The 21,494-nt window shown below is 58.3% G+C and overlaps 2 protein-coding genes across 12 annotated transcripts in view; both read right to left on the bottom strand.

The window, feature by feature from the left end:
• Window positions 1-282: 282 nt before the first annotated feature.
• Window positions 283-14,042, bottom strand: ZBTB47 (zinc finger and BTB domain containing 47). 2 transcript variants are annotated; one of them, XM_053221590.1, is made up of 6 exons: window positions 13,909-14,042; window positions 7,926-9,488; window positions 6,227-6,374; window positions 4,866-4,981; window positions 4,055-4,199; window positions 283-3,787 (listed from the first exon to the last, which is right to left on the bottom strand). In XM_053221590.1, the coding sequence occupies exons 2-6, from the start codon at window positions 9,405-9,407 to the stop codon at window positions 3,426-3,428; spliced, it is 2,253 nt and encodes a 750-aa protein (XP_053077565.1). In that variant the 5' UTR covers window positions 9,408-9,488; window positions 13,909-14,042; the 3' UTR covers window positions 283-3,425. The 2 variants fall into 2 exon arrangements, with proteins under 2 accessions (XP_053077565.1, XP_053077564.1); XM_053221589.1 differs by lacking the exon at window positions 13,909-14,042 and adding an exon at window positions 13,127-13,336.
• Window positions 14,043-18,283: 4,241 nt separating this feature from the next.
• NKTR (natural killer cell triggering receptor) overlaps window positions 18,284-21,494 on the bottom strand; it is a 62,527-nt gene continuing 59,316 nt past the window's right edge. For 8 of the 10 annotated variants that reach the window (XM_027040801.2, XM_027040800.2, XM_027040799.2 and 5 more), the window contains one exon: window positions 18,284-21,125. In XM_027040801.2, the coding sequence (XP_026896602.2) occupies window positions 21,038-21,125 (88 nt within the window). In that variant the 3' untranslated portion in view covers window positions 18,284-21,037. The remainder of the gene's footprint in view (window positions 21,126-21,494) is intronic. The other 2 variants (XM_053221582.1, XM_053221581.1) reach the window with 1 other exon arrangement.

Consider the following 21,494-nt stretch of genomic DNA (forward strand, 5'->3'; position numbering starts at 1 on the left):
CCCCGAGACCTCTCCTCTCTCCATCCCCTTCTGCATCCAGCTCAAGACCAAACAACAGTTTGGGGGCACATCTCTGCTCTTGCCTCAGCTCCTAACTCTGGGTGTTCGTAAAGCCCAGCCCGCCCTTAAGGGAGAGACACAGGGTCTGCAGCTGCTCCAGGGTACAGCTATCCATGCGGTCTGCGGCTGAGCGGCCAGGCTCCGTGCTGCCCTTGCTCTGGTCTAGGTCTTTCCAGCCAGTAGTCAGGGCGGGGAACATGTAAAGAAGAGGCTGGGCCAAGGGACAGTTGTACTGACTTTATTCCCCTTCACTCTTGTCCTCACCCTCCTGCTATCCCCCACGCACTTGGGCCCTAGACACCAAGGGTCCACACACACACCTGACACAGCTACCTCTGGGCCCCCAGTGAGGAGTGCGGTGGCAGCACCTGCCAAGTTCAGAGGCTGAGGCTCTAACTCCAGCCTGTGGTCAGGGGTCTTGAGGCCCACCTCATCTCTCTGCTCACCTCCAGCTGGCCCAAGACCAGGGAGCCCAGGGGGAGCTGGGGAGGGGGCAGGCCCAGGTTCCAGACCCAAGTTCTGGACAAATGGGCTGAGAAGTCCATCTGGACTGAGGGGCACCCGGGGCACCCCCCCCACCCCCTCCGCCCTGTACATCTCTAGTGGGATGTGATGATCCCCTGCCCCCTTCCCCACAGGCCCTGGGAAGTGGGTATGACGCCCCAGTCCCCTTACTCCAATATCCAGGTGCTTGTTAATGTCTTAAAAATAAAAAGGAAAAGGAAAAGCTGGTAAAACAAGAACCCCTACCCATACTGGCACTGCTGAGGTTCCATTATTGCTTCAGACCCTTGTGATCTGGCTGGAAAGGAGCTCCCACCCACACTGGCCTGAGGGGAAGAGAGCATTTAGCACCAGGGACCAGGACTCCTGACCCCACTGGGACAGGGGCCTCCCAAGAGAGGGCTTGGCCATGCCCACCCACAGCTACAAGGACCATTTTGACCAGAGCCCAGGCTGCCTGCTGTCTGGATCCCCACCCTCAGAGGAGAGGTGTATGAAAACAGGAAACCCAAATCTTGGGACAGGGTTTCAACACCAGCTCCCCCCACAACAGCCATCTCCAGCCTCTGCTTATCAAAGTGTGGCCTCACGGGGACCTGATCTGGCCAGCCCCCCCATCCCCCCCGCCCTCTCCCCACCCGGCTCACTCACTAAAGCTGTAGTGGGGCTAGCTGGTGACAAGACCACCAGTCCCCATGGGAGACCCTGGTGTCAGCGACAGGGGGTTGGGGGAACCCAAAGGGGTCCCGACCTACAGCACATTGGGGGAGATCAACTTTTTCGGGGAAAACATGAGCCAGCTCTGAAGAGCTGCCAGGCACTGGGTCCAGAGGTTAGAAATAGCAAGGAAGAGGAGGAAACAGAGGGGGGGCGGGGGACCCTGAGGACGTCATGGAAGCCCAGAGATCAAGGGGTGGAGGAGAGGGAGCTATAATAAAGCAGGAGCCTGGAACCCTCAACCTTGGGGTAAGGGAGCTACACGATTGGGAGCCTGACAGGGAGCCTTCCTCCCTCAGTGAGGGGCCCACCTTCTCTCTCCAGAGGACAGCAGGGGTGTCTGAGGGCATGTCTGTAGGCTCTGGCTTGCACTACTGCCACGGCCCCAAATGCAAGTAGGCCAGGGCACTGCCCGCTCTGTGCCCAGAGAACAATCAGGGCTGTGTAGCTTGGATTATGAATCCTCAAATCACTTGGGCTTCTTGGAGCTGCCCACATCTGTACAGAATAAAGTGCTTCGTTTATTGATGATTAAAATGTCCCCAGCCCCCACCCCAGCGCCATGGGCCTCACAAGGAGGTCAGAGGGGTTCCAACCCCCTCAGCCCTTGGGCTGATGGGGCCCACTCCCCCCCTGCCCCCTGCCCCTGTCCCCCTTTGGGCTTACCCACTCCAGCCATGCTTGGGAAGGTGGTGGTGTGGGGGTAGTTGTGGGGGTTTAAGGTGCAGAGTATAACAAACAAAACCGTATAAACACAAAGGGAAAGAGCTTAACTAGGAAACATGTAGCTTATGGAACCTTCCTCCCCATTTTAAAGGCAGGAATAAAGACGTTAAATGACAACAAAAAAGGGTGTCCTATTAGTGCCAGCCTCGTGGGGGCAAGCATTGGGCACAGGCTGGGTCTCCCCCAGAACTCCTGCCCCCACCCTGGGGCCTGAATGTGCAGGTTCCTCTCGCCCACAGTGCTACAGGTACCCTGCCCACACCGCAGAGGCCCAGGAGGGACAGGGATGCTGGGTTGTGGCCAGACCTAGGAAGATGAGGCCTCTGCCTTCAGAGCAGGGATGGGGACAGACACACACACATCTCTGGTGTGGGAGAGACGACCAGGGCAGCTGGTGAGGGACGGGGTGCTCTGTGAACAGCAGCCCTGCCCCCTGCCCCACTGATAGCACCTTGAAACCTTAAAACATTTTGTCTATGCCTCCTTCTCAGGGCCCTGCCCCTGGTGTTCACCCATTTGCAGGGACTTCGACTGCAGCCCTTGGGATCTGGCACTGCGGGAGCCAGCCCGTCTGCCCACCCAGGGCCTAGCCCCCAGCCCCCTGAGGCCCAGCGCTTCTGGGGATGTCCTCTCCTGGACTCAGGGACCTCAATGCAGCCTGGTACAGCTCAGGGTCCCTGTGCCTGCTGCCAGGGTGGTGGGCGGGAGAGCAAATGCCTGGGGTCCAGCCCCTGCCTACCCCACTGCACACGGTGCAAAGCTGGGTCTGCAGCCTTCACACTCCGCCACTTCCTCCACAACACGCTCACAGGCATCCAGACTCAAGCTCTGTGCCTCAGGGTCCACAGCCCTCAGACTGGGTCCACGACTCCTTCCGGGGGTGGGGGGTGGCTGGCACTCCAACTCTTCCCCAGACTCCCCAGGATGAGGGGGCAAGTTAGGGTGCACAAGGGCGGCAGAGATGAGCCACCGAAGCTGACCCAGGCTTGGCTTGGCCAACCCCCCTCCGGCTTAGGCATCAGCAGAGTGACCCGTCACACCTGCTCCCCAGCCCCTCCCTCCCTGCTGTACCTGCTGCTCCAGCACCCCCCTCACCTGGAGGGCGGTGCTGGAAATAGTTTCCTCTTTTCTTTTTCCTTCACTTCCAAGAAAAAAAAAGTAAAGGCTTCAAGGAGTCACTGAAGGGGGGGGGCCCTTGGGAGTGAGGTGTCCTTCCCCCACGCTGGGGCCACCAGCCTGCAACACTCCCAGGGCCAGGGGCCTTGAGCAGCATGTGTCCGGCCGCCTCTGGAGGTGAGGGCGGCAGTGCCAGGCCAGTGCTGCTGCCCTCCCACAGGAAAGACGAGAGGGCGGGGTGGGGGGGTCCCTCCCAGAGGCGCCCCCCGGGCTCCAGGCCCCGCGCACGCGCGGTTCGGCAGTCAGTTGTTGGCGCTCATCCTCCCGCCGGAGTTGGCAGTGGTGGGGAAGAGTGGCGGTGGGGGCGGCAGGTGGGGCGGGGGCGGCAGGGTCTGGGGCAGCCCCGGGAGCAGGGGCAGTGCGTGAGCCGGAGGCTGGGTGGGGGACAGGCCTGGGGCAGAAGGGGGGCCGTCGCTGGCCAAGGGGTGACTGACGCGGAAGCATTTTTCCTTGTGGGCCTTGAGCATGTTGGAGAAGCGGAAGCGCTGGCCGCAGACATCGCAGGGGTAAGGCTTCTCGCCGGTGTGCGTGCGCCGGTGCCGCTTCATGTTGGGTCGGCTGGTGAAGCTCTTGCCGCAGATCTCGCAGATGTATGGCTTCTCCCCTAGGCATTGGCGACGGGCACCGGGGAGTAACTGAGGAGTCCCCAGACCCCAGCTCTGCATCAGCCTCCCCACGCCCAGAGAACCATAGCGGGGCCCAGCCCCGGCATCCGCAGGGCCTCCCTACCCGGGGAGGCAGGGAGGACGGCACCGAGCCTCATAGAGAAGGGCAAACTGAGGCCCAGAGTTGAGAAAAGGGGCATGGTTGGGGCCACCCCAGGCCTCCGGAGCAGGACTGCGAAGGGGTCCCTCCCTGGAGGCCGCCATACCTGTATGGGTCTTCATGTGCTCGTCGAAGTACTGCTTCATGTTGAAGTCCTTGCCACACCACTGGCACATGAACTGCTTGTGGCCGATGTGGATGCTCATGTGTGACCGCAGCTGGTACTTGTACTGGAAGCGCTCATTGCAGTTCTGAGGGTGGGGGGGAGGGTGAGGCCCAGGGGCAGAGGAGGGAGCAGCCTTCAGGAAGGGAAGCACCTGCCTGTGACCGCAGGGCCCAGGGAGGACACACACACCGGGAGGGGGTCCTGGGGTGGGGCAGCACACGGGCAGAAGAGAGGCCAAGGGCAGGCAGGGCCCAGGCGGGAATGGAGGTCAAGAAGTGGAAAAAGGCCACAGAATGGAGGGAGTCCTCATGCTTAAAGCTGAGCTCCCCCCGCCCGCCCCTCCGTCCTTCCTCCTTGTTGGAAGACCTGCCCCCCTCATCCCCGTCCACAGCCCTGTCTCTGCTCTGAGATGTTCCTCTCTCCACCTCTCCAGAAAGCCCACCCCATGTACCGTTCCAGCCCAAGGAGACTGCCCACCCTGAATGCGTGGGGGTTGCATTGGAGCTGGGGTGGCAGAGGGTGGGGATCGGGGGGGGGGGGGCAGGCAGGTGGGCATCCAGGTAAAGATGGAGTGGGAGGCAGGGGCCGCGGACACCAGGGTGGGCCCCCCCTCTTTCTGAATCAGGGTGGGCCCCCCCTCTTTCTGAATCCTGGACTCCACTCCCCACAACTCCCAGGTTTTTAGGCAGCTGCCGCTCCTGCTCCCTGTCTGTCCAGGTGGCCCCCAGGGCAGGCAGAGGAAGGAGCTCACCTCGCATCTGAAGGGTTTCTCCCCAGAGTGCTGCAGTGAGTGCACTTTGAGAGACATGCTTCGTTTGAAGGACTTCCCGCAGGTCTCACAGGTGAAGGGCATGTCCTTGGTGTGGGCTGTGGGGCAGGCCATTATGTCTCAGGGGGATGGACCCCCATGGCTCCTCCCAGGGGCTCGCTGCCTGACCACCTCCCACAAAGGGCCTCCCGGGAGGCCCACCTACTTTAAGGTCTGCTTCAGAGCCTCGGTCCAGGATCTGGGGCTGACTTCAGGGTGAGGGCTCTTCCCTCTGGGCTATGTCTGTCTGTCTGCTCTCAAGTCTGGTCAGACTAGCATGGAGGCCCTCACGTTCTTCAGCCTCTGGCCAAGGCTGCTTCACTCCCAAAACTTTGGGGAGAGACTGAAGGACTCCCAAGTAGGACTGGCCTCGGCTCAACCCTGGCCTGCCACTGGCTCCCTGCACAGCCTCTGTGGGCCTCAAGCATGCCCTTCTATAAAGACAGGCTAGGAGTGGTACTGAACCTCAAAGGTGGGCCTTACAGGGGTGACACTGAGCAGTCCAGAGGGAGTTAGCTGTGCTCCCCTAAAACCCCGGAGAGGTGAGGACTTAACGAACTGTTCAAGGAAGATCTGGGGGGAAATAACTGGAGCCAGAGCTCAGAGCTGGGAAACTCAAGCCCAGGAAGACTACCAGTTCTGGGTTGCTCCGCATGCTCCTGGCTGAGACCTCGAGCCTGGGGCCCCAGCTCCCAGGTGGCTGGAGAAAGGGGGGGAGGGCCTGGCTAGGGCCATATCTCCCTTGAGCCCCAGGCCCCAACTGGGCAAAGAAAGGAGGGGCAGACTTCCAGCCAGGCCCACAGAGGGGAGGGACGGCCATGCCCGAGGCAGAGTAACCCAACACACACTTGGGGGGGCCTCCTTACTGTGTCACATTATCATGGGTTGCGTTCAGAGAAGCCCGAAGCCCTGTGAGGGCCAGAAAGAAGGTGATAAAAAAATGAGAGGCACACCTGTCCTGAAACTGAGGGCCTATGTCTGCCCATACGTCACTTTGCGTGATTTAGGAAAAGGCGCTCCTTTCCCTGGTGGCCACAGCCCCATGCTGTGGCACATAGTCCGGTTAGCAGTGTGCCAGCTGGATTCTGGTCCCCATCTGCCATCTTGTCCAGGAACCCTTGTGCAACGTGCAACCTGCCCAACTATACATGGTAGTCCTGACCTCTGCAGTCCTGTCCAGGCTTCACAGCTGAGAGGGGCCTTTTCACGCTTTCACACCGCCCTTGGATGGGAAGTCCTTCCCAGCACAGCCAGCAGCTGGCCGAGCTCTGACCTCGGGCCCCATCCTCTCCTGGCCTACTCACCAACCATGTGCTTGCGCACGTGGGCCATGGTGTAGAACTTCTTCTCGCAGATCTCACAGGAGAACTTCTTCTCCGCATAGCCATGCACGATCTTGTTGTGCTCGTGGAGGGACCAGAGCTTCTTAAAAGCTTTACCACAGGTCACACACTGTGGGGTAAGAGGACTTTAGGCCCCAGGTCCTGAGTCAGGACCGTGTGTGACCTGGGACAAGCTGCCCCTCTCTGGACCTCTGTTTTTTCACCTCACCTGTGCTGGCGAGAGAGCCCCGGATGTCCAGCGACCAGCCAAATCGGATGTTCTGGGAGTTGGGGATGGTAATCCACCCACCCAGGGCTGCAGCCTGGGGCCCTCCCCCATCCTTGAACCAAACTAGGGTCAGGGCCCACCTACACGAGGAAGCCCCTCCTCGGTGCTCATTTTAACAAAGCATCTCTCTACTGAGGGGCCATGGTAACAGGTCTGGCGGAGCTGGGGCACTATCTTTGCTGCCTCCCCCTGGGGGGACCCAAGCCCTGACCCCGTGGATCCTCGAGGAGATAGGTGCCAAAGGGCCAGGTGGGGGAGACTGTGGGAGGTACCAGGCCCCACGAGGGAACGGAGGGTGGTGGGAACCCTGGGGGCCCCCCTCCTCCTCCTGTCCTACACATCCCTGCAGGACACTCTTCCAGAGGGCTGGAGTAGGTCAGGCTTGGGCAGAAATGGGTCAGGGCGCCCAGCTCAGAAGAGGCACATGCGTCTTTCCCCTTCAGGAGGAAGGCTCAGGTGTGTGCAGGTGGAGAGTCAAAGGGCTGCCCAGCAGGCAGGCACGTGGGAACAGGTGCAGGAGGGTGGGGCAGGAGACCAGGTAACCCCCGGGTAACACTTTCTCCACCACGGGGCCATGCAATTAGCAATTAGCTCAGGCAATTAGCGCCGGCCTACCTGCTGCCCCATCAATCCCCTCCCAGGTCAGAACAAGCCAAAAGCAGCCAGGCTGGCCCTGTGCTGCCCACACCCTGAGAGGCCAGGCTGGCACACAGGCTGACCCGGGGCCTGGCCACCAGCCCAGCTCCCCTGCTTGGCCCCAGCAGCCCCTGCTCTTCCCAAATTTCTCATCCAATCCCTCTTTCCAGGCCCAGGCCAGCTGGCATCTCCAAAGCGCTGACAGCAAGCAGGGGCTTTCTCCTGCTCGGTCACCCCTTGCTCCATTCAGCCTTTGTGGCAAGTGGAAATGGCGCCCTCTCTGGGCAAACCCTGCCCCGCTTTATCTGTGAAACTATAAATGGTGGTGGACCTGTTGGCCCTCTAGCAGCCCTAGGATTTACTAAAACACGGACTCATCCCTCCTGGCAGCTGGCTATCCGCCAGTCTCAAGTACTCAGACAACTCCCTCCTCTCATCCTCCAAAGCCCATGCTCCCCTTCGCCCCTCTGGCCAAGGGTACTGTTTGTTTCAGTCCTATCTGCACGTGTCTCCACAGGCCAAGCCGGTTCCGCCCGCCTCCTCCAGGAAGGCACTGGCATTATCCCCACCACCCTGGGCCTGGGCCAGCTCCAGGGGCCAGGGGTAAGTCCGGCTTCCCCAGCCTGTCTGTCTGGGCAACGCAGGCAGCACGACGCGGGGTGCCTGGCCTCAGTGGCCGTGTGGCGTCAGTGGGCCTGCTGCCCAGCCCTGCCACCACCCCCCCCCCCCCCCCCCCACGGAGCCGGCGGGGCCCACCTGGATGTTGCGCTCGCAGTCTGTCTGCCGGTGCAGCAGCAGCTCGCTCTCCAGCAGGAAGCGCTTGCCACACTGGTCGCAGATCTGCATGCGGCTGTGGGTCACGTTCATGTGCTTCTCCAGGTACCAGCGGTTGTTGAAGACGCGAGGGCACTTCTGGCATGGGTGGTGCTGCTTCTCTTCCAGCTTCACCTTGGCCCCCAGCCCGTCAGTGGCCTGTGGCCCTCGGGCCGGCGCAGAGGCTCCCGGCGCGGGCTTGGGCCTCTTCCCACCCCGTGGCCTGGTCTCCTCAGGCTCAGGGGGGCCCCGGCGCCGGGCGTTCTCTCGGGACCGAGTGGCCATGCGACCGTGGGGAGGGGGCTCTGCCCTGCTGCCCCGACGCCCCGCCGGCCCCTGCCTGCCCCCTGCCTCCCCCTCCTCCTCCTCCTCCTCCTCCTCTGAGCTCTCTTGATCCTGTTCACTGTGCCCTTCCTCTTCTTCCTCCTCTTCCTCCTCCTGCTCGCTGTGCCCTTCCTCCTCATCTTCCTCCTCTCCCTGACTGCCACCCTCCTCTTCCTCTTCCTCCTCCTCCTCCTCCTCCCCTCCACTGCCACCACCCTCCTCTTCCTCTTCTTCCTCCTCCTCCTCCTCCTCCTCTTCCTCCTCCTCCTCCTCTGAGTGTCTCTGCAGCCCGTCTTCCCGCCCCAGCACCATGGTGGCCGGGCCCGGGGTGGTGCCCGGCTTCCCCTCGGGCCCCGTGGACACGTGCAGAGTCTGGTTGTTGAGGTTCACCTCCACGATGATCTGGGACTGCTCCCGGCGGCTATAGGTGCCAGAACCCCCTAGCTCTTCCTCCAGCCCCTCCCCGCCCTCCAGCTTGCACAGGCTGCCAGGGGGCCCACCGGCCTCTTCGACACCACCCTCCTTCTCCTCCTTGAAGAAGGGCTGGGCTGGCCCAATGGCAGCAGGCACCGTGCCACCTGCGGCCCCTGCCCCGTCCTCGACACGCACAGAGTAGGGGTCAGGGCCCTCGCGGGCATAGATCTTGGGCAGACCTGGGGCGTCTGCCTCCTGCTTGATGTCACAGTAGTAGGGTGGTGCGGCCGGGGCGCAGCCAGTGGCCGGCTGGGCCAGGGCCACAGCGCTGGGGCCCGGGGGGCCTAGGGAGCGGGCATCCAGCAGCTCCTGGCAGGACGCGGCGATGTCAGCCATCTGCAGCAATGAGGCGGCGCTGAGCACCTCGTGGACGTTGGCCGCGTTGACCAGCAGCTTGGATGTATAGATGAAGTTGAGGATCTGCTGCAGGCCGCCGGGCGCCAGCGCCTCCAGGGACAGCTCCACGCGCTGCAGCTGCTTGTTCTGGGTGAAGAGGGAGTGGAAGAACTGGCTGTAGGCAGCCAGCACGCCCTTGTGTGCCGGGAAGACGCTGCGCTGGGGCACCAGCACCAGGTCCACGTCGCAGAGGTCAGGCTGGAAGAGGCGCTGCTCATTCAGGCGGCCCATCAAGCAGGCGAAGTGCAATGCCACGTCCTCCACCAGCGAGAACTCGGCCGCCGGTGAGTCTGTCGTCTTCTCAACCAGCAACTGCGGGGCACAGGGCACAGGTCAGGTCAAGGCCAGCAACCCGGGCAGCACCCACCACCGGGGAGGCAGCCTGCCCATCACTCCTGGCTCCACATTAGGGAGAAAGAGCTGAGGCTCAAGCAAGGATGGGGGGCAGGGCTGGTGGGGGTGGGGGGCGGGACCAGGACTCAAGCCCCGAGCCAGCTGCCCCTTACAGCTCAGACTCCAATCATGACTTGGCTCCTGGGTTAGTAGGTTAGCTTTTCTGGGCCCCCGGTTCTTCCCTGCAAAACAGGAAGTCATCCTGGACAGGGAAGGGGAAGAGAAGGAAAGAGGAAGTAACAGGGACTAGGGTGACCAACTGTCTAGGAGTGCCTGGGACCTAGCGGTTTCCTGGGACATGGGGGTTTTCTGTGCTAAAACCAGGGCCGATCTGGGCAAACTGGGGCGAGGTGGTCACCTCAGACACAAGCATTGCTTCAGCATTTCCTGAGCTCCGTGGATTCTCTCCTTCATACTCACTCACATGTAGAAATAAAACCATGCCTGCCCAAGCCCAGACACCTCAAGAACGAAAGTCAGGCTCATTAGCTCACCGCTCAGCCTCTGGCTGCTACTGCACCCTGGGGGTAGCACCTCAGAAACCCCTCACCTCACCAGCGGAAGGCCTCAGGGTCTGGGCCTGAGGCCTTGCAGAGGTGGAAATTCTTGTGAAGAAATCCAGGCCCAGAGCCTGGTCCCACTGTTCTGCTGGAGGAGGCTGGTGGGATCCAGCCAGCCCCTTCTTAACGGGACCAGTCTGCTGCCCATGGCCTCAGGCCTGGCTGCCAGCAGCTCCCCCTCACACAGGGGTTCTGTGGGGGTAAAAGGACAGAGCTGCGTTACCTGTCCACTGTGCTTAGAGACAGGAGCCCCCCAGGGCTTGTCCTAGACCCTCCTCCCTCTAGGCCCCCAGACCCCAGGTCAGGTACCGTCCAGGCCCGGAGGCTCTAAGATGGCCCCATCTTGGAAGTCACACTACTTTGAAGCCTCAGAGAGGCCCTCAAAGTCTGAAGGGTCAGATTAGCAGGTCCTTGGGCCACATCCGGCACCTGTGAATTGTCCAGAATAAGGGCTGGCTTAATCATCCCTGGCTCCACCACAGCAGCTTCCCCAAAAGGTAGACAGCACACAGGCAGGCTGCCCAGTCCCGTGCATGGGTCCAGTGCACAGATGTTCAGTTAATATCTGCCGACCACCTGCCTGGCCGGACCGACTCCACAGGTTCCAGTTCGGGGCCCTCCTCAGGCCCCGTTTAGCTGGGTCAGAGCCGCCTGTATTTGAGGGTTACCTTGCCCCACTGCCGACAAGCCATCAGCTCCTCTCCCCCAATCACCTCCCTGAAAGCCCTGGGATGAAACCTTGGTTCCGCCTATCCAGAGCCTGCCCCAACGCCCCAGGACAGTCCTTCCATTGATAGGGCAGCAGTGGGTGGGCCCAGTCTGGGCTCAGGGGTGGTATCTATGTTCACCTATGAGAATCTGCCCCAGGCGTCAGGATGAACCTCAAGGAGCCACAGGGGCAACCTGCTTCCAGATCTGCCCTGAGCCCCACCCTGCATATCCAGGGCAGCATCCACCCCATGCTCTCTCAGATCCCAGTCTGGCCAGACTCTTGACCATGGAGACCATCTTCCTCAAGTTCTCCCACGCCTCCTGCCTCCCAGCCAAGAAGCCAACCATCTGCCCCTCTGTCTCAGGACTGCTAGCCTGTCCAGGCCTGGCCAATCTAACAGGGAGATGGTGCCAAGTCCCTCCCATCTCCCTCCTCTGACTCATCCTGATTCATCTTCTGGGACCAAACCCTACCGCACGGATGGGGAAACCGAGGCTCGGAATGGAAGGATCCCACAAGTGAACAACAGCAGAGCCCCAGGATTTCCAGCTCCTTGCTGAGCCCACCCCTTCCCTGCTGGACTGGACGCCACTCCATGTGGATGGATTTCTCGGCTTGCAATGACTTAAAGAGCAGTAAGAGGCTTCTGGGGAACCTCAGACCTAGGGGACCAGCTGTGCTTCCCTAGACCCCACCACTACCCTCTGCAACCTGTGGCCTCCTCCCCAGAGCTGCTACCACTTGCAGGTCAGTGAGGAGTCAGGATGCAACTTGGGTTGTAAGAGGGCCCCTAAGGGCCACCAGGGGCCAGACAGTGGCAGAAGTGGCTTGGATAAGGGCTTGTTAAAGCCAGGCCTGGTGAGGGGAGCACATCCTAGGCCACAAGGGCCCCAGTACACTCTGCATCCCCCTTCCCAGAATGCCCTCCGGTGCCTACCTGGCATTGGGAAAAAGGGCAGTGCCCGACCTTCCCATGTACAGACCTGGTCCCAGGGCCCTCTGGCCTCAGCAGGAAAGGAGGGGCTAGCCTGGAGGGTATTGGTGCCCCTAAAGACGCTATTCCCACGGCAGTACCCCCCCTCCCAAGCCAGTACCACCCTGCACCCTTGAGGGGCCCCAGAATCTCACAGTCAGGAACCTTGGCTGGACTTAATTGGCAGGGCACACCCAACCAGCCTGAGTCCATAACCCGTCAACTACCTCGGCAGGGCTCGGCCACCCCCTTGCCTGGCACCTCCCATGCAAGGCCCACAAGCTGCGCCTGCCTCCCCAGCCAGATGTGCCAGTTCCCTGAAACTGCAGACATCCCTCCCCACTGGCTGTGCCAGCTGCAGCCAGGTGCACTCCATCCTCAAGTCCAGACCAGGTCAGCCTATTTAAGATACAAGACCAGGGAAGTGGTCAGGCACTCCTGTTGCCCTCAAACTCTCCCAGCAAGCCAGGCTGGGGATTGGGCGGGGGGGGGGGGGGGGGGGGAGCCCAGGTGCCAGGGACACCTGCCGAGATTGCTCACCAGGGCCAGAGCCTTCTGCATCTGAGGGATACCCTCTCTCAGCGCCATGAAGCCGCTGGCTCCCTGTCCTGACCTCCATGGAGGCCCCGGGATGAAACCTGGGCTTGCATCAGCACCCCCTCCACACACACCCCAAACGCCCACGACAATCTTTATTGCCGGGTAACCATAGGTGGGGCCCAGACTGAGCAAGGGGGCACAGGTTCATGACTTCCAGGCTGCTCTTTTTGGAGAGGCGGTGTCTGTGTCAGCCTCTTCTGCGTTCATGGCCCCACTCCTTTCCCAGGAAACAGGCCCAGAGAGGGCAGAGGACTGGCCCAAGGTCACACAGTAGTCTGGACCGGAGCTGCGGACGTCCCGCCCCAACACACCCGGCTTGGCCCAGTCGCCCCAAATCCCCAAACAGGGCGGCTCCAGCGCCCACGTGGCCCAAGGCCCAGGCGGGAATCCGACCTCCCCCCTCCCCCCCATCACCCAGTCGAGGGCGGCGGCGTCCCAGGCTCGGAGAAGCGCCCCCCTCCGCCCGCGCCTAGCAAGACTTCAGCCTTTCGCGCCTGGGCCCCCACCCCAGGAATTTAACCCCCTCCCCGCCGAGGGCCGCGCCGTAGCGCCGCATTCCCGGCCCGCGAGGACCCGGGAGAAGGGGTCGGGGAGACCGGCGAGGGGGAAGACCCCTCCAGCAACTCCACCCTGAGCTGGCGGGCCGTGCGCTCGGGAGGGCAGAGCGGGCAGGTGGGCGGATAAGCGGGGGGACAGGCAGGGCCTTGCGTACCATGGTGCCGTGGCGCTGGGGGCTCACAGGGCCCCGCGGGATCGCGCTGCCCCCGGCGGCCGGGCCGGGGCCGCTCCATGAAGCGCCGCGCTGGGGGCCGCCCCCGCGCAGGGCCCCGCGACCATGGCCCCCGGGGGCGCGGCCGGGCGGGCGGAGGCGCAGGGCCGCGGCGAGTCCAGCAGCCGAGCAGCTGCGGCCCCAGAGCCTCGGGCGCGGCGGGCGGGGGGCGCGGGGCGCCGATTGGAGCCCGCGCGTCAGCTGGGGCCGCCGTCTGGACGCTTAAAGGGCCAGGCCGCCCTGCGTGCCGGCGGGGGGCGCGGACACGCGTGGTGTGCGCGGTCCCGGTGCAGCCTGCTCTGCCTCGGGCCGCAGGGGACCCCAGCCGGGTCCCACTGCTCCCATCCTAGCGGATGGGCCCCGGCCTCACTCTCTCGCGCCGAGCCCCCTTCTTGCCGGGAAGTTCGTCCGAGAGTCTAATCTCGGTGCCTTCCAGCTGCGCCACAGAGGCGGGGTCGGAGTAGGAGGCGGCCCTGAAATGGGGAAGCTGGGCGCGCCCACTCCCCAACCAGCTGCAGAAATGCTTCCACCTGCTCCCCTGAGCGACCCCAGCTGAGAGACCGAACCCCCGTACCCCAGCCGCGCTCACCACCCCCACCCTCTGGCCTGAGCTGCTTTGATCTGAGGGTGAGTCTAGGATCTCCAGCTAGCCCTGCCCCCCACACCCCCCTTCCCCAGGGCATCCCAGAGCCCTTTTTACTCTGTGCTGGTTGGCCCATACCTACCTGGTGGCCTCCTCTGGATTTCCACAGGGCGGGGGCCCAGGGCAGGAGATGCAACAACCCGACCCCAGCTGCAGCGACCAAGCCTTTAACGGTGGCCGGCCCAGCACTAGGGAAACGCAAGATGAGAGGAGTGGGGGCCAGAGGCCCAGGCCCCACTGTGCCCCTCAGCCGTGTGACCTGACCACTGCTGAGTAGCCTCCCTGCTCAGTCTCTGCTGGCCTGCGGAATGCTGCTCTGGCACGGACACCAGTGGGGGCAGGGGGCTAGCTGTGCTGGCAGGAGGCTGCAAAGGAACGCTGCCAGGCTGAGCAGGCGGCAGGGTGGGGACCGCAGGGCGCTGGCCTGGCAGGGCCCAGGTGGCGGCTGGGCCACCAGGGTGGAGAGGGGGCCTCTGTGGGCCTCTCGTGTGGCCCATGTCATCATTCAGGGGCCTTTCTGTGCCCTCGCCCCACCCCAAGCTGGCTGCTGCCCCGTTTGGGTCACTGTGATAGTGCCCCTGTCCTGGCAATACCCACACCCCTCACACATGTGCCCTTGTGCTTACACAGCAGCCCCTGCCCAGCTGTCGCAGTATCCCCTGGGTTTGCCATCTTCCTCGTGAGTGGGCAGGGTCTCTGGGGCCTGCTCAGATTGACTTGGTTCTGGGTGCCGGGAGAGGGAATGGAACAGAGGCAAAGATCCCAGGGCGACACTGTCAACAAGTCTGATGGTCTTTTGCAAGACCTCCTGCAAGGGCCTCCTGACGCTGGGGCCAGGGAGAAGACATCTCAGGGGCAAAGATGGGGGCGACCAAAGAGTGCCAAGAGGAAGGGGAGGAATGCACATAGCTAGATGCAGTGTGGGAGAGACCCCAAGTGAATAAAGACACGGGAGGAGAGGTGGGGGCACAGCTGGGGACATGCCCCCAGAGGCGGCCACTGCAGACACCCTGCGTTTCTGTGGCCATGGTGGGTGCACAGCCAGCTAGCTCAGCTCCCAGAGGCTTCAGGCTGAGGCCAGGCCGGAGCCGGCCAGCATGTGGGACCAGCTGGTCACCTCAGGGCTGCTTTCTGCCTCTTCCTCGGTTCCAACCCGCTTCCTCATCTGATTCAGTGGGTCCTTGCACTGACCTGGGAGGGGGCAAGGGATGGATTGTGTACCCATTGCTTGGATTAGGACAGTGAGGCCCAGAGGAGTACAGATAATGCAGCCAGGCACCAGTGTCAGGAGCCAGGGAAAGGGGAGGCTGGGAGAGTGTGGCCTCCCCTCGGGCTGGGAGGATCCTGGCAGAGAGGGCTGCACGAGACACCCTCATGGGTCCACTTTCTGCCAAAGCTTGGCAAGGGGTGTGGCCAGCCTAAGTAACGAAGGTGGGGCCCCTGGCCCCTTTGGGATTGGCTTTGGCTGTGGCAGTCAAGCCAAGGAGGGGCTGGAGTTGGGGTGAGAAGAGAGGGAATGGGGGCTCAGGCTCCCTGAAGACCGCAGCTGTTTCCCTCTTGCTTCTCTGGCCTACAGCCCATCTACTGGGGTAGCCCGAGGGCGCAGCCAGCTTTGGGAGAGGCTACTGGCACTTGGGTCACATGGGACTGCAGCTGTTTGAAGAGCCCGGTATGGTGGGCTCAAATGGGGCCACCCAAACTGTGCGAGGGCAGTCCCCAAGCTTGGCTGGGGACACCAGGCCCACCTCTTCGGATCCTGGAGAGAACAAACAGCCCAGAGGTGGTTGGGGGGATGTGTGCACGCACACTTGCACAGCACAGGACTCAGCCTCCCTGGGGTGCAGGAGGCTGTGTAGCTGCCGTAGCTGGGATGGGGAAGGACCAGAGTGGACAGTGTCAGAAAACCGAAGGGGACAAGACAGCGTGAAGTCGGTGGGATGGAAAGGGATGTTCGAGCTACCCACCAGAGGCTGACCCAGGGCCCTACAGGGACGGGAGCACAGAGCTCCGAGTGTGGAGTCGGGGGGTGTTGCCCCTGTGTTCTGCCTCCACTGAGCGCCACACTAATAGGCTACAGCTGCCGGGGTGGGGGCCTAATTCAAACCAGCAGGTTGCCTCGTTCCCTCCTGCTGTGTAAACGTCATGGCCTTGGCATGCCTCACCAGTAGCTTCCAGGATCCTCTCCCTCCCTGTTGGTTCAAGGGACTGTGGGCTTCTCATTGGTGACTTGAGCCTGGCCCTCCACATGAAACCTGTGGGCTCCTACCCTCCTCCTGGAGGCGATCCCAGGGCCCGCATCCCTGGGCGTTTGATGTATGCTTGGCTCTAAGCATTTAATTCTCCCTACTTCCCAAGGGGGAGGCCTTGGTATCCCAGATTTTCAGATGAGGAGCTGAATTATAAAGGTCAAGCAATCTAACTAGTTAGTTAACAAACTAGAGAGTGGCAGAGCAGAACTTGAACCCAGAAAGTCTGGCTCTGGTCCAGACCCCTTATGGACTATACCACAGACTCGTTGCTCACAGAGGTCCTTTATCTCTTCAAAATAAAATCAAACTAGGCTGGAGGCATTGACATTAGTGGGGTCTTTGGCAGCCTTTCTCTGGGAATCTGGCCTGCTGGTAGAGAAGTTAGTTGCAGGAGGACCCGGGTAACCTGGGGCTGGGGGAGTGGCAGCCCAGGCCTCCATTCCCTGTAGGCCCTCTGGGAGGCCGACTCCTCTCCAGACGGGTCTGGGAAAAGGATGGGCACCACGGATTCCCATGCCCAGTTGTGCCAGTTGCGCGCACCCTCTTTTAGGGCTTATGAGCCGAGGAGTGGGCAATCCACGTCTTCTTGGTGCAGATGAGCCGTCAGAGGCCCAGGAACAGACAGGATGCGGGGGTCTCTCCTGCAGCCTGAGGTCACTTTCTTTACCTTGATTTCCTCAGGGCTCTATGCCGGTTCAGACACAACAGTCCTCAGGCTGGCCTGGGTCCTGGGGCCGGGCTCTGAAACTCAGTTCAGCCTGCAGAGCTGTGAACGGTGGGCCCAGGGTCTCTAAGGGGCAGAAGTACTTGGCCTGAAGCTCGGCACAGCCCCACTCCGGCCTTTTGATTCACAGGGAGGAGAAGAGAAAGGGGCAAGGGCACTGCCTCTGCCCTCTACTGAAACCTTTAAGGAAAACAGACCGTTAAAGCCTCCTGCCCCTTTGTGTGTGTGTTGTGGCAGTGTGCTCCCCTGGCCTCACACACACACAGCATCAGGCACTGACTGGAGCTGCCCGGAGTGGGTCCTGAAGACGAGCAGGTGCCCTGTTCTTCCAGGGTACCCCCTCCCTACCCCTGTCCTCAAAGGACTTCTCCCTGCCCAGCAGGATTCCTCTCAGCTTGCTTCCCAGCTCAACCCCTCACAAGTGCTGCATGGGACTTCTTTGTAGAAACCAGCAGAGTCCAGGCTCTTCTAGCATGTGAGGCATGGCTTCCGGGCCTCACCTAGTCAGCTAGTTTGCATCACCTGCGTGGCAGGTTTCTCTCTACACAGACTACAGTTTCCTTTCCCTTCCCAACAGTGGTGTCCAGCCAGTTTTCACTTGTGATAGGGACATTTTTCTTGAATTCTCTTACCTCCTATTTAATGCCCGGCTAATTCAGAACAGTCAAGGCCAAAATCCTTGACACGTTTCCCCCCAGTGCTGCCCAGCTGATCAAAATGATCACTATGAGAATGTGAACACAATGCTGGAGCTCACTAAAAAAGAACCTCACTTGGGGATTTCTCTACAGTAAGACTCTGAAGTTTTCTTTAAATTTTAATGCATCCAGATTGGACTATTGTCAGGGATTGCCTGACTTGGGGGTCTACTGTTAACTCAATTCTGAAAACTGAATCTCTGCAAGTCTTACTGTGAGAAGTTATGAGGTATTCACTAAGAAAATACAAATTCCTCTGAGTCCCGAGGAGAAAAAAGTTAATTGTACTTGCCCTGCAAATTCTCATGTGGACACTAAAAATATCACCATGAATGTTTTCTCTAAGAGCCAGTGCTCTGTGCCTAGTGAACTGGTAGAGAGGGAAGTGTGGAGGCCGTGGGTGGCTTAGTAGGTAAATGTTCTGTCCCCAAGGCAGCAACTCCCAGAGAAGATGGGACATATTCCTTCCTCAGCAAAGACCTCTGTATGCAGGTCACCTCGGCTGAATGACAACAACGGAGCCTGGAGGAAACCTGGAGTTTGCAGGGCAAGAGAGACCAAGCACCATCACTGAGCAGGTGCACCATCTGGGCAGGTGAACATCTCTGCCTGCAGTGCCTCTCCCGCCCCACCTCACGCCCCGCCGATACTCAGCCGCCAGATGGAAACGGACAGCAAAGACGAAGTCTCTTGGGCGCCTGGCTCAGCAAAGAGACTCAACGTTTTCTTTTCCATTTCGGAAAGATTACTGGAAGTCTGGACGAGTAAAGAGAGATGAAACAGGCACAGATTTAGACTAAGTATATATTTTAATTTCTACAAGGTCCCCCTTTTCAAGTTTTAGGAACATTTAGATGAAGTGTATACAAATTAGACATTGCCAATATGTACAAAAGTATTCTCTACAGTTTTTGAACAATACCAGCTATATCATGTTTCATTTGCAGTAAACGACATTACAAAAACAGTCCAATAATACATTTTCTATTAAGAAGCACAATACACAACATAATTAAATTTTATTAAAAAATAACTTAAAATACAGAACAATCCCCTCTAGGCAGAAAAGCTGTTTCTGTAGTTCATTCAGTAAACACACAGTTGAATGCTACGGCTGAGGGCTGTTCTTGTCCATGGAAGAAACAAATGAGGCTTCCAGGGCCCACCTTGTTGGGATGAAACTCCAGCGCAATGGGCAGTGATGGTCTGTGGTAGGTGGGGTTCTGAATGGCATGCGCGCCCCCCCCCCCCTCCATGCCCAAATCCCAGGAACCCACGCCTGTGCAGTCACTCCTGTGATTATGTTATGTTCTATGGCAGAACTGACCTTAAAACAGGGAGACTTGATCAGTGGGCTTGATCTAATCACATGAACCTTAAAACAGAGGAAGAAGGCAGAGGGATGGGAGGTGTGAGAAGATGGGCCATTGAGAATTTGAAGATGGACGGGAGCACGCGAGAAGGAATGAGAGCAGCCTTCAGGAGCTGAGGCAGAAGCCTCCAGATGACAGCCAGCAAGGAACTGAATGAACTTGGAAGCAGATTCTTCCCCACAGCCTCCATAAAGGAATGCTGCCCTGCTGACCCTTGATTTCAGCCTTGTGAGACCCTGAGCAGAGAATCTAGCCACACTGTGCCAGACTCACAAGCTACAGAACTGGTGAGCTAAGAAATAGGCGTTGTCTTATGCTGCTAAGTTTGGGGTACTTTGTTACACAGCAGCAGAAAACAAATACATCGTCCAAGGGTAACTTTTCTTAACCTAATTAGATTTGGCAGTTTGTTGGGCTTCTGAATGTGTTTTTTTTCCCCCACTGAATATTACAGGCAACTTTTGAAAACCCTTCACATGAATCACACATTGTTTTGTGTTCACTAAGAAGTCCGTTTATTTGACTTGGGTCCTGTTTTCTGACGTACTCTATCAACCTGGCAAACAGCTGACCACTTAACCCTGTTTATGAACCTTTTACGGATGACCGTTTTAATATATCCAAGGTCTCCCCTCCACCTATCCGAGGCTGTCAAATCCCTCCAACTGAGGGCTCTTTCCCACTTCCCAGGTACCCCAAGCCAAGGCCTGGGTTGGGTTGGTGCAGAGTTCCACACCCAACATCCAGTAGGATTTTCTTCTGCGTAACTGATTAAACTGGCACTAAGGTGATTAAGTACACTTGGGGGAAAAACTCAAAGATTTAAAAAAAAAAAAAAAAAAAAAAAAAAATCACACCAGTTTTTACAGGTCAAATCCTTTTTGGAGGAACCACCCCAAACCGAAAATGTGTCATCTGTGGCAGTCGTGCACACCCTCTTCCCCTGTGTGATGTCCCGGACTTCCTCGTGTCGTGTGAGGCTTCACCGAGTCAGAGCGGGTCACGGCAGAAAGAGGAAAAACATGCTGGTGCTTAGAACAGTTCAGCTGCTGTTGTGGTATCTCTCTCTCTTACTTGAAAGACTTAAAAGCTCTGCCAAGTGTCTCCAGGATGGTGGCAGTGAGGTTTTGGTGGTACTTTGAAGTCCACTCTTCAATTGACTCTTCCCGAGGCACACATGTCAGTTACGTGCAGCAGCCCTGAGCGGCCACACAACCTTCTGGGTCAGTCCTGCCTGCTCCGGAGGACCCCAGGCCACACCTGAGCTGGAGAGAAGCCCTCCAAATATTTAAAGTGAATACAGCTCAGAAGGAACGTTTGGCGCCAGTGAATTAAAATAATAATAATAATAATAATAATAATCTCTCTTCTAGGAGATTCTAACGTAAAGTATACGTAAAGAGGCACCAAAAGGTACCGAGCACCAAAACATGAACTGGAATAGAATTGTTTCTACAATCTAAACTTGTGATAGTACTCATTAAAAAGCACATAAAACATTAGGTCCTTAGGGACAGTGCAGGTACACAGTTAAGGCCGATTTATTCTTCTGAACCTCACCTGCCAGCCAGAGTGGGCTGTATGATGACCACTTTTCCCGATCCTCTGAGACAACCAAGAAGTAAGGAAAGAATGAAGAACTCCAGAGCCACTGCCTTATGTTCCTGGCTACCATCAAGTATCAATTCTGGGTGGTTTGTTCTTAAGAGCACGTATGTATGAGACTGTGTGATTGGTACATAAATATTTGGCCACCTTTAACAGTTCTTCACAGTTCTATGCTTGGCAGCATATATGCTAAAACCTGAAAAATGGGCAAAAAGAATCTGTATTCTAAGGAATACATGAGATGGAAAGAAATCATCTGTCTAAAATAATATTGCAAATGATACTTAAATTTCATGATTTCTTGATTCAAGAAAATGAAATTCATTTCCATAGTTGGCTACTGTAAAATGTGGCATAAAAATATTTTTAGGAGACATATCTGTATTTTAAATTCTGTGTACATGTAAATGAACGATAACAATTAAGTGCCTATTTTTGAAACTTATCTCTAATATTGAAATAGAACAACAGACTGCCATTAAGTTTCTCCAACTTTTAAGTTACCAGATATTTACAAATAAGATATAATTTGTATAAAAAAAAGGGGGGGGGGACATTTTCAACTATATGTGCTGCTTTCACTGGGGCTCCGGTGATGAGAGTAACTTCGGTCACTTTCACTGTCAGAGCCATAAGATCTACAACTCCTGTATAACAAAAGAAATATACAGACACCTTTTAACTTCAACCCTTTGAATTCCTCTTGAAGCCTTTTTTTTTTTTTTTTTTTTTTGATATGAGTGGCTTGAAAGCAATACTGATGTGGCAGAGCACAGTGGGTGGATGAGTGGGGTCTTGACTGTGGCAACAGTGTAGAATTTTCAAAGACGTTTTAAATGACAGAATAGTAATATCAACGTTAAGATAAAGAAACATCGCATCTTGGGAAATTACTTGAAATCCACATGCAAATAAGCAGAATAATTTTCCATGTTACCCAAACTGAACATCAATATTTAATGAGACCAAGGAAGCAAGGGATAAAAAAGGTACACAAATAGTTTCATTAAAAATAT

This window comes from Acinonyx jubatus, chromosome C2, assembly GCF_027475565.1.
Source record: "Acinonyx jubatus isolate Ajub_Pintada_27869175 chromosome C2, VMU_Ajub_asm_v1.0, whole genome shotgun sequence".
Lineage (NCBI taxonomy): Eukaryota > Metazoa > Chordata > Mammalia > Carnivora > Felidae > Acinonyx > Acinonyx jubatus.